We start from the raw sequence: 12,651 nt of genomic DNA on the forward strand, positions 1-12,651 counted from the left end.
ATGAATTAGATGCCGGATGCCTTCACAACATCTGTAAACGTCGACATTAATGTACGATTAACAATGAAAGTCTGCATGAAAGATTGATGAAACCAACTGTTGTTACATGCAGTCATGGGGGAAAAAATAGCTAAAAATCATATTTAGCCTCCATTACCCCAGCATGACTGTTCAGCCTTCTGCAGCATGCATTGTGCATAAAGGCAGCGAGAGCCAGGGGCACTAGGGTGAGGCAAGGGCCAGCGCAGCTCGTCACGTTGTGTGTCTATAGGGTCATACCACTGATGTCGCTGAGAGGCCTGACAGAAAAGCTTGAGGAGCTTTATCTGCGTGGAGGCACTGGAGCCTTGATGTCACGTTGAGGTCGTTAGAGAGGCTCTGAGTGACAGTTGAGGTGATGCCACTGAGAGCCTCACGGGAAAGGAGCTCAACTGGTGAGAAGCAGTCGGGGGTGTGGAGTGTGCACGGGGGAGTTGGAGGATGGAGACAGCAAGAGAACTGAAACTCAAGTGCTGTAGAGACAACTCAGACAAACTCATCTCAAATTCTGTATTCACTGTATGTCAAATAAATCCAGTATTAGGTGTGATATTTATCAGTAAGAGAGGCATCACTAGACCAACACCCTGTCAAAATGTAGATAGCTATGTTTGTGGGAACAGCAGAGGGTGAGAGGGATTACATGGCGCTCCAGTGTAGGTGGCCGGCATCATGCGAAGTGAAGAGGAAGGGGTGAGACAGGTTAGGCAGGAGGTATGATCCATGGTGTTTGCCGACTGTGTAAATCAAGGGCCCCCTTTCACCGTAGTAATGTCTCCCCCAGCATGGCATTATTATGATATTAATACACCTTAAATCTGTCTGCTTCTCCAGGGCTGGCAGTATTCTTTATGGTATTGACAGCATGCCAGATTTACGCCGCAAGAGGACAGTGCCTCTTGTCCGAGACCTGGTGAGTCATCTGCCTCAACAAGGTTACGTGTGATTTATGTGAAATGTATCTAAGTGACCACACATGGTACCACACTGCTGGAATCCTGCTCTGTGTGAGTATGGATCCCTGCTGAAGACAATGATAAGTTTACTGGGAAGCTGATAAAATGTGCTACCGCTTTATAGAGACAGTGTTTGTTTCTTATCATTATATAATATCCCAGGGGCTAGCCGAGGACCTATAATAGTCATTTAGCTGAAGTCCCTGCAACAATATTGGTTATTGGAAAATTATTTGAGTTGTGATTTTAATTACAATTTTGTTTACGGCAAATTGGGATTAATGAAAATATTCTCCTCACACACTGTATGGAAAGTTGCTCTGTAGTTCAAAAACAATACGTAGCTTAAGAAAAATCTCAAACTTTCATTGTGATAACAATGGAGTCAGTATGGATTTGAATGGTGATAAAGGCAACCACATAAAACTGGCTATTTAGTGTACAGCACTGTCTATTGGGAATGTTAAATGTAACCTTAGCAATAACTCTATGGCTTGATTAATTAGCCTGGAGAGGGTGTTTAAGACGCAGCACCACAGTGATGCTCCCCCATTTGTTTTTATTGCAACATAATGTGTCATAACATATCCCACAGAGAGGCCTGTTGTAGTGCAGTCCACTGTAGCACTGTGCCACATGGTTAGTCTGTGTGAACGACAACAGACTGTCGTGATGCAAATGCTATTCATGTGTGTTTATAACTGTTTGTCAATTATGCGCTGCACAGTATGTGTCTGTCTTGTGTTTGTTTGTCTCTCATCTTCATGTATTTAAGTCAAAAAAGATGGAAAAAAATAAATAAATACCAGAATTCTTCAATTAAGTTACTTAAAAACAACCTGTTTGATACTTCAGTTTTAAAGATTTAGTTTCTTGTGAACTAATATGATTATGTAGCTTGATGTCATACACGTAGATGCTGATGAATGTTTATATCACAGTGAACAACATGAGTTGATGCTGTATTTGTCCATATCTCTCATGAAATTAATAACCAACAATGTCTTGGTAAGTATGGGTTGTCGTTTTTTAATTTTTAGTTTTTTTGGATTTTGCGTGTATATTTGCCATTCCTACATAGACCCATAACAGCTATGGGTGATATTTTTCAGTGAGTTGTCAGATTTCAGCCTCGCCGGTGCTTGGCCATTTTTCTTGCTTTTTTCAGTTGCTCGGCAGGTGTCGAAAAAAAAAAAATTGAACATAACTTGAAATGATGACAACTCAACCCAAAAATATATCCGAGAGACTTCATTGACTTCTGATTTAACTGTGTGAGGCTTTTAAATCATGTAAAAGTGACACTGAGCAAGCCTTTTACACCTGGGATGAAGTCAGTTGTCAGCAAACCAATTGGTCCCCTTTTCATGCCTCTCCTTTGTCAATGTCTCCCATTTGCTGTGCGATTGCTTCAGGGCAGCAACAGCGTTTGATTGGAACGGACAGCAAAAACAACAAAGACATAAAACCAACCAAAAAAAAAAGACAAAAAGTTGAAAATCGATTTGCAAAGCATTGAACGCTATATTGTAGCTGAATAGATAATATCTGGACATACAGGTACATCTTGTATTGCCCGTAGCATCCGCAGCAGTGCTGGTGCATGTTGATAAACTTACATCAACACTCACAGTTCATGTAGAGGTCACGTTCCCTCCTACATTCTCCATGGCTTCCATGGATCTTTACCATAGCTGGGCTGTACAGACAAAGAGGGTCGTGGTAAAGACTGATCGAATATTGTCAGCTGTCCATGTCTGCATTCCTATGTTACGTAACTTCCTCCAGTCTGGGATAAATGTCTATCAATCTCTGGTCACCCAAACTCAATGGATATTAATATAACAGCTAATTTACATGTGTGTATATGTGCGCGTCTGTGCGTGTGTGTTACCTGTTCGTGTTTGTGAGGGCGCCTGCCTTGTGTGGGCCTGTGCTGTTAAATGTTTAAGTAAGTTTGAACGTCTGAGCAGATGTGCGTGTGTGTGTGTGTGCGTGTTTTTTTCAAGAGTGTGTGTGTGTGTGTGTGTGTGTGCGTATGTGTGAGAGAGAGTCGTTGTTGTGCAGTACAGCTGGCTTCACCCATACGTGAGTGCGTGTGTCTTGTGTTTCTCTGTTTGTGTCAAACTAATGTGCAGAGCAGACAGCAGAAAATATGATCAAAGCTTCATCCAACAGAGAAGTGAATATAAATGCCAAGCATGACTGCAATTTAGTAACTTTCAATGCATGAGTGGATCAAGAATCATGCAGCGGCTGTAAAATCTCTCTTGATGAGTAGTTGAATCTTTCTAGAGCTCTGTGCCCAAACCAGCAGTCCTGCATGGCAGTTGAGACACCTATGCGCTCAGTATGGATAAAAAAAATACAGTTCCTCTGCTGTTTGTGCTTTCAGCATTCATCCTCCCACTCCTTGTCTAATTCAATTACTGTATTTCTTTCATTCTCTATTCATTTACTCCTGGAAATCACAGGCTTTGGTGAGTTCACTTTCTGTCTTTGCACGGCACAAGTTAATAGCAACATACAAATGTTTTGTCTTTAGATACATTCATTACAGAAAAGTTGTTTTGATCTATTGACTTAATATTTTTTAACATATTCCCTCATCCAAATGGTATTATACATGCAATTCATTCTCCTCCGGACTATACTTCCTTTAATAAAATATCATCCAATATTCTCAAGCTGTTTAACTATATAGATGTGTGCAAATCCATTGAAATACGGTGTAAAACTGCATAAAAAGGTAAAACGAGTCGGTGAATTTATCCCTTTTCATCATCTCTCTTTTCCTCTTCCTCTCTCAGACCCTCACTGCTCGAAAGGCAGGCATCTCGTTCGCTCTGGTGAACCGATCCACCCTGAATAATGAGGACCTGGTGAGTACTAACATGCCCGCAGTGCCTGCATGGAAAATCATTGTCTGTTTATTGCAGGAGTCTTAGTTGGCAATGTAGGGTTCTGCAGGCGCAGGAGATGCTGGACCTGTGTTCTCATTATTTTTTAGGGCGCTGTTTGGAGAAAAGGGGGCTGGGACTCTGACAGACTTTTATAGCTGTGCTGTTTGCTGCAGCTATTGTACTTCAGGGCCCGGGATCACGTTGCCAGGAACACGGGGTTCCAAAATGAAAATGAGATGGATTGCATTAGTTACTGGCCCCTTTTTAGATGTACATACAGCATGCCATCATCTGTCTGTCTGCCTGTCTATAGTGCAGTTTATTAAAATAGTCTCTGTGGCCAGCTCACTCTTTCTGCTGTGCTCCTTCTGTCAGACCATTTGGATGAGTTCAGAAATTAAATGATGGCCCAATCATTTTATTGAGACAATGCCCTATGATTAATAACATGCACTGTGCATCAAGGAAGACAGAGCTTTAGAGAAAGGCAGAATGTCTCAGTCGATGGTGTGAGACACTTTTGTGTTGACCTCCAAAGCTCTCCCTGCATTAATTGATTGCAATTCTTCCCTCCCAGAGGGGAGACGGGGTTATAGGAGGCAAACAGCAGGAGAGAGCAGTTCCTCAGCAAGACAAACAAGCAGACAATTTCATATCCGCTGATGTGCAACAAGGGGCTGCCTAAGCTGACACGATTACCGGATCAAATGTTCTCTGTACGTTATTCACAAAATTTCATTTTTTTCAAATGAGAGATGTGGCCAACCATTTGTGCACACTGATTTGTGTCCATGTTCATATCACGTGTCTATTTCACACACTTGACTTGGTCCTCATGGTCCACATGCCCAGTTGCCCCAAAGTGACATGGTCTAGATTACGCACATATAGCCATTGGGTTGATTAAAGGAGCTTTAGGGATGAGCGACTCATGTCCCAGATGAGGCAGGAATGACGTGATAGATGCAATGTGTTAATTGTGTATGAAGGGAGTTGATTCTTGGGCAGATTTTGAGATTGCACCACTGTGGAAAGAAACAAATTGAACCCACTGAACTTTTGGAATAGATGTACGATGCTCTAATTCAGAGCAAACAAGGAGGAGTTTAATAATTGGTGGTCGAGGGGAGCAGAGTTCCGAGCAAAGCTGCAGATTGTGCGGTCTTGGTAAGTAGGACGAGCAGATGTCAGAGTTTTATCTGCTGCATTAAGTCCAGGAGAGTGCTTTCCTGTGAGGACTGTGAGAGCACTCAGTAAACGACCATATGCTGTTTAAGAGTGAAGAGGAGTTGGGAGAAGAGAGGAGAAAGGAAGAGGAAGGGAAGGGCGAGAGAATGGGGGAAGATCGGAGCGAAGAGTGACTTGTCATCGTGACCCTGTGGCCCTGATGTCACTGATCAGGCAGCCATGTTGAGCAATCTGTCCTCTCCTCCCTGGAGAAATGTTTGAACCTATTTAGAGTGTTTCCTTCTTCTATCCCCTTCTTGCCTCATCTCTGCCCTACATCTTCTATTTTATTTTCTCTTTCAACTTAATACATTTTAATTGGATTAAAATGCCTAACTCATTGCTGACGTATGGAAGTCTCTCTCTGTTGATGATATGCTCCTTCTGCGTCACGTTTCCCATGCATCTGCTTTTTAGAGCAGAAAGGAACATTATGTGTGGGCCGGCTAACGGCCCGTGTGTCTGCTCAATGTTCTGAGCTGCATGTGAGCGGAGCACCAGAGCCTTTTATCAGTGACTGTCAACATAAACTTACCTGCTTGGACAAAGACAGGCACAAAGGAAGAAGGGAGCCACGGCCTGACATGGGTCAAGGAGGATCTGGAAATAAGATGTGATTTGTTGCTCTAAGTCAGGTCAGATATCATCAGGCAGGTTGTTAGCAGCAGAATGCACTACACTGATTTTAAAATGCTTGCCTGTGATATCTGCCCAAGTAATTTGGGATAGTTTTGTGAATCTTGCCACAGAGAAAGTATAATAGATTGAGTTTGGCATTGGCTAAATTTTATGGTCATGCATTTTGGGAAAAACACATGGGGTCCCTGTTAGGGCTGAGATGGTAAAGTAGTTAAAGCAAAAGATTAGAGCTGTAGAAGGCTGGAACAGGGTGAGGAGGATGGCAGCATCAGTGAAGAGGTTGACAAGGACAATAGGTGGTGAAATTGGAAAGGAGGAGGAGAGATTAGATTTTTCACTGTCATGTCGCTCCTAGGCAGAGGCTGCGGCTGTCAATCAGTTCTAGCAGTGTCTTGCACCGAATCATCAGGGTTACCTAACGGTGTAGCACATGAGACTCACACATGCAGCATTCCTCACACATCTGCTGCACAGTTTGTCATGTAGCGTCAAGACTGAGAGTGATGAGACCGAAAGGAAGAGAGGGAACTTCAAAACGACAGGAAAAGACTGTGTCAATAAAATAGATGTATGGTACAATAGGACTCAAAGAAATGCCAAGGCTTAACATGCTCAGCACCATTCAAAACAGTTAGTTGGCTGGTAAAATAGAGGCTGAAAGGATATGTAGCAGCCAAGTCAACTCACTGAGGTCTCTGAGATTTCCCACGCTCATACAAATGTTGGCTCACTCATCTCCTGCAGGCGGTGTCAGGATGAGACGGTTCAGTATTATATTTCGGGAGGGCCCGGCTTCCGGGTGTGGCCCCGGTCTGGCTCGTGTGTAAGTTGTGGATAAATCTCAGACATCTGCTTCATCTCATCCTTCCAAGATTAAAAAGGAAATCTCTCAGTCTCCCTCTGTGTTTCATTAAGGTCCTCCAGGGTTCAGCGAGTCTCTGTGTTGCATCAGCGAAGTTTCACAATGTTAGACAGCCTTGTTGTCCTGTCATCTGGTGTCATTTAATCATCCGTGTAAAAGAGTGTGCGTGTGTGTGTGTGTGTGTGTCCGCGCATTTGTGTGTGTATGTGTGTTCGAGTGAGCATTGCAGTAGCCTTTGTTGCAAAGTGCAGAGCTACTGTTCAGGTGTTAAAGCACACTTGTCAACACACAGAGGGGGCTGACAGCAGAGGAAGGGGTGGAGGAGTAGGGTGGAGCAGAGTGGAGAGCAAGTACCTCTTGAAGATTTATTTAACCGCCATACATCTCCTTCTTTTGCCCTGTCACTTTCTCTTTCGCCCGCTCTCTCTCTCTCAATCTGGATAATGCTCTCTTTTAAAAACCTTATTTACAGCATCCATTGATTCTGCCTTCAAGAATTGGCAAGTCCCAGCCCGTTTTTTAGTCCTTGTGGATGGCAGGGCTGCTGCAGTAAAGCATTCAATTTGAAGAGGCTTCCGTTACACAGCAATCAGTCCAGACAGGCCTCTAGTAGACTTTCGTATTTGGTCTGGAGGAGCCTTAGTCAGTAAACCACTCAATGTGCACAAAGCCTATGGGCTAAGGATGCTGTTAATCTACGCTTAATGAGATGTAAGGGTGATTTACGCTCATACGGCTGACCCCTCCATTGATAAGGTAATCAGAAAAGGATCAACAAAGCCCCCCTACAAGCTATCTGTCGGAATAATGTAATCCGTCAGAACCCTTTAAATAAAAGTAGCTGAGGAATACTGCAGTTCTGCTGAATGATAGCCGCAGTATGTAATTGCCAAGATTACTCTTATACAGAAGTGTATTGTAAATTTCATCCAACTCAGACTGCAGATCAATTTGAATTAATCCCACTGATATTGTTTCTGTCAAACTTCTAAACTTAAACTTTATGTTATGATATCAGGCTATTATCGTCACTCAGCAGGTGCAAAGTATTAACCTTTTTGTAAGTGCTGATCTCAAGATATATTCAACGTTTCTGAAAAGCAATTTAAGATCAAAGTTGGATTTTACTGAGTTTTGAAGTTGTCATAAAATCTGTTTTCTTCTACTTCAATGTGCCTTAACATCATCTGTGCCTCCCCTGTTTCTCACATCCTCATATCTTATCATCAGAGCCTTCATACCATATTATTTCTTACACATTTCAATGCCTTCTCTTCCTTTTCAGAAACTACATGTCTTCAAAAAGACTCTCCAGGCCTTGATCTATCCAATTTCATCCACAACACCCCATAACTTCGAGGTGTGGACGGCGACTGCGCCCACATACTGCCATGAGTGTGAGGGGCTGCTGTGGGGCATCGCCCGTCAGGGCATGCGCTGCTCAGAGTGTGGTGTTAAATGCCACGAGAAGTGCCAGGACCTGCTCAATGCAGATTGTTTACAAAGTAAGGAATGAGATTCATCCCATAATGCTTCGATGTACAGTTCACAAAAACTCAAAGACTTGTTGGCATGTGCTCACTAAAATGCCTTTGTTAGTACGGCATGTATGTGTATAAGCATGATTTGTAGCTTAAACAACATCGTATTGAAAATGCATTTAAAAAAAAGCTGCATTCATTCTCATTTTGTTATATTTCTAGTTTTACTTTACAAGATCTTTCAGTCTGATCTTATAATTGAGTATTTTGCACTGTCAGGTATTAAACAATCGAACAATAAATCATTATTACAGTCAGTTAGATTTAAAAACATGGTTTGCCTGTGTATCTGTTGAGTGGGCACAGTGCAAGCGTGGCACCTCATCTGTACTGTTTTTTTTTCCGTCTCTATAAGAACCAACACTACACTGAAAGTCTTACAGAACACGTGAATGCTTTTATGGGGCTTTGTGTAATTCATATTACATATCCCCCTTGCACTCATTGCTACAAGTACCATGGTGCATTTACACTGCTCGCTCAGTCGCTGGCACTCATTACAGCCTCCAATCAGCTTTTTCAATCAGGCACACCCCTGTTGTCACAGTACGCAGACTAGTAGGAACAATGTGACATGGAGGCTTCAGGATGATCCTCAGGGCAATCCTCACACACTCTAAGTGGATTAGCTACACCCTGGCTGTTATAAAACCCAATGTTTTATAAAGGCTTCACACTAGCATAATAATATTTCATAGTTCAAACTACGATTCATCTTTATCACATTTCAATCTGCACTCATGAACACACTCTACTTACATGATACTGTGATCAGATACAGTGAATAAACCGTTGCATGCACCTCTTTGTCTTACACACACATACATTTGAACACACGCACCAACATTAACATGCACATTTGTGATTTCAGTAATTCATAGTCACACTCAGTCTCACCTCGTCATTTAGAAAATAAGATACAGTACCTATAATAGACACCGTAGGAATGGGTGGATCAGAGTTATCCATCTTCCTGCTTATTAAATATGCAGACTATTGAGTCTAAGCACTCCTTCGATCTCTTGATCTGTTTCAGGGGCAGTGGAGAAGAGCTCCAAGCACGGAGCAGAGGACAAGACCCAGAATATCATCATGGCCATGAAGGAGCGCATGAAGATAAGGGAGAAGAACCGTCCAGAAGTGTTCGAGGTGATCCAGGAGATGTTTCAGGTCTCAAAAGAAGAAGTCACCAGCCATCTGAAGACAGCCAAGCAGGCTGTGCTGGATGGGACCTCCAAGTGGTCTGCCAAAATCAACATCACAGGTCAGCCTGGTTCCTGTCATTCTGTCAGAAAGTCAATTCTTCCAATCATTCCACTAACATATGAATTAATAATCGTGAACTTTTGGTACAATCTTTAATTATTAATCCATCAAATATGATTGATTATTATTAGCTTCTCTTTACACATTAATCATCAATCAATTGACTATGGATACATGTTTTATAAGTAGTGAAGTCCTGATGCTGCTGCAGCTGACCCTTGACCTTTGGACCATGACCTTTAACCCTTTGTTCAGTCCTCCAGTGCCAAATCAACAAAACTGCCATTAAATGGCAGGCTCATCTCAGATAACAAACAATGTTATCCTAATTAGTATTCACTTGTTATTAACCTCAAGATCTTGGTCATTAACCTCTGACACTGAGCCACAAACTGCAATGCATATTTAATTAGAAACAGAAATAGAGATTGATTTGGAGAGGACTTATCTGTTGATAATACAATGATGGTTACTACAGCATCCCTGTTTTGTTGATAGAAGTACTAACGCGTGAATTATTTGATTAGAGCTCCGCGACATATATCACCAATGAAAACAACAAATTGCAACAATGCTTTCAGAGTGTTAAACGGTGGCACAATAAATACAAAGCATCTGAGAGGAAGCAATAAAGAGGCAATGATGACTTATTATTATAGTGGAAGAGTACTTGCTGCAACTGCCAGAGAGCTTTATGTCATTTCAGAGCTCACTAGCATGCTAGTTTGTACAGTGTACTTTTGAAATGAATCCCCCACAGCTGCACATCAAGCTCTCTCTCAGAGATGCCAATCAAAACATTGTGCCTCTCCGAGCGCAGTTTGACAGTACACCACTTCACTGTGCATTCAGAGGGAAAATTATTTGGCTGTGTTTTGAGACATGACAGGATCTAACAGACTCACATGTCTGTATTTTAGACTAATTTTCTGCACTACCCAGTTTGATTACATAACCTATGTTGTTTATCTCTATTCTTGAACACCACAAACCTAAAAAAATAATTGTCTTTGAGGATTACAAAGGCTTTTCTTTCATTCCAGTGCTTCTTGTTTCACACACATGGCACATACTGTCACTGAGTTTCCTTTTTTTCCTAGTTGACTTTTTAAAAGAAGGTCAGGAAGTTAGCTTTGTAACCTCGACACCAAACTCCAGTCCATCTCTGTGGTACTGTGCCAGGCCCAGCTCGTTTATTGCTCAACTTGCATTTTCTTGCAGTGTCAATACACCAGACAGAAACAGAAACAGAGAGGGAGGGAGACAAATAGAGAGGGAGACAGAAAGGATGGGGATAGTGAGAGAGAGGACTGCAAAACCGGGAAAGGAGGAGGAAGAAAGAGAAAACAGAGAGGGAGGGAGAGACGTTGGAAAGACCCAGGGCTGCCTCGGTCAATTTCCCTGGGGCTTATCGAACGTCCCATTTTAAAATGTAGCTATTGAGTTGTTATTTATTCACCATTTATTAGATAAACACTGACTGGCATTGACTCTGCAGCACTCTGACAGCGACCATGAGATATTCTGTGTGTGGTAAATGTGCTCACTACAAGGTCTGGCAGTGAATATGAACCTGAATCACCAATTCTTCTTTTGTGCCAGCAAATGCATTAATCACATTATTATCACACAAACTGCAATGAGGAAAGTATATTATATTACTGCGTAGGGTTTGTACTATTTTCCTTTATGTCTCATCTTGGAACAGAAGCATTCTTCATAATGCTTGCTCAACAGAGGTCAATGTATTTGTAAAGAAAGAACATGTATTCAGTCTCCTCTGTTCAGTCTTCATACCAGAACAATACTTCATCTGTTTATGCTTCTGGGTATGCTCTCAGTTACTCTGCTCTCCACGAATTAATGGAATTATTCTTTTCTTATTCTACTTTACTTTTTTTCTCACCTTTTGTTCTTATCAGAGTTCTTGTGTTAGTGTGCATTTTGTGCTTCACAGATGGCAAAACAAGCCAAGCAAGTGGGACGATTGTAAAATAACTTGACAAGAATTAATCCGGCTCCAAGTTGTTAAAACACACACCAGCAAATGTCTTCGTCTTTTATCTTTTTTTTTTTTTTTTACTACCAAAAGGCAATGTAACGGGGTGTAAACTTGGTTCCAATTCTTTTAATGTCGTTTCTAACTTTTTTTTGCTCAAAGTTATGAAACCTAAACCCAAATAGACTCATTAGGATTTGAATTTGATAAGCAGATTTTGTACCAAATTAAATTGCTATCAAAGCAACTCTGCTCACAGGCAGGGGGATGCTCAAACCAAAGACACACTGCGGAGCAGAAAGAAGCAATGATGTTGCTGTTGCTTGTACATAGGAAATGTGACAGAAGTGGTTGCATGCTTACTTTTTCACCTCTACACATCGGGCCAATCAGGCATGATTGCAGTGTCTGCTGGAAAAAGTGTGGGGGTTTAGATGCTGTTGGATGATCTGACAAGCACTTTCATGTGAAGCATACTGACCTGTCTATACGCCCGCCGATGCTTCAGACCCCTCTTTCACTACGGGAGACGTTTGATTTTCAGCACTCCTGGATCATCAGGCCAGGGCTCTTCCAACCTCTATATCCTGCCCACCAACCCCTTGTCAGCATTGAGCTGAGAGATATATATGTACCCTGAATTATTTAGACTGTCACTTATGCATATTTAATGCCCCAGTGTCCTTTTTCCCTTTTATGGCGCTGTGAAATACTACTGTCTCTCCTTCTCTGCACCTTCCTCCCTGTGTGTGTGTGTGTGGAAGGAAGATTCTGAATCGGAGATCTTTTTTTTGAAGCTCAGCAAAGACATGTTGTAGCAGTGGGCAGACACACAGGGGTGGGAGCTACCTATAGCCTCGACGTATGAATAGATAAATCATAGATGAACTCAGCGCTTCACATTCACACAAAAAGATAAATAATGGCGGCACTGAGCGGTTTTGTTGCCTCAGCTTTTGGCAAGTGCACAAAGTTGTTGTGGGCAGTGGAGGCAGTTCCTGAATTCTTATATTGAAACCCATAGAATGAAATAAATCTAATCCAAGCAACTGGGAAGTGGGCACTAAAATAAAGCATGAAAGCTGATTCATGACTGGGTTTTAAATCTGCTGTAAAATCTCACCCACCAGGCCAGTGCTTTTGACTTAAAAAATAATGTAATACAGTAATAGATTCATGACAAGGAAGCTTCCATCTTTAAAATAAAAAAGATAAAAAC

At 41.9% G+C, this 12,651-nt stretch overlaps 1 protein-coding gene across 1 annotated transcript in view; it reads left to right on the forward strand.

Annotated features, from left to right (window-relative positions):
* Positions 1-12,651, forward strand: part of LOC140994652 (protein unc-13 homolog C-like) — an 89,054-nt gene that overhangs the window by 4,343 nt on the left and 72,060 nt on the right. The window contains exons 3-6 of the mRNA XM_073464385.1: positions 874-952; positions 3,806-3,877; positions 7,912-8,131; positions 9,204-9,431. Coding sequence (XP_073320486.1) covers positions 905-952; positions 3,806-3,877; positions 7,912-8,131; positions 9,204-9,431 — 568 coding nt within the window. The 5' untranslated portion in view covers positions 874-904. The remainder of the gene's footprint in view (positions 1-873; positions 953-3,805; positions 3,878-7,911; positions 8,132-9,203; positions 9,432-12,651) is intronic.

Source organism: Pagrus major, chromosome 4 (assembly GCF_040436345.1).
Source record: "Pagrus major chromosome 4, Pma_NU_1.0".
Lineage (NCBI taxonomy): Eukaryota > Metazoa > Chordata > Actinopteri > Spariformes > Sparidae > Pagrus > Pagrus major.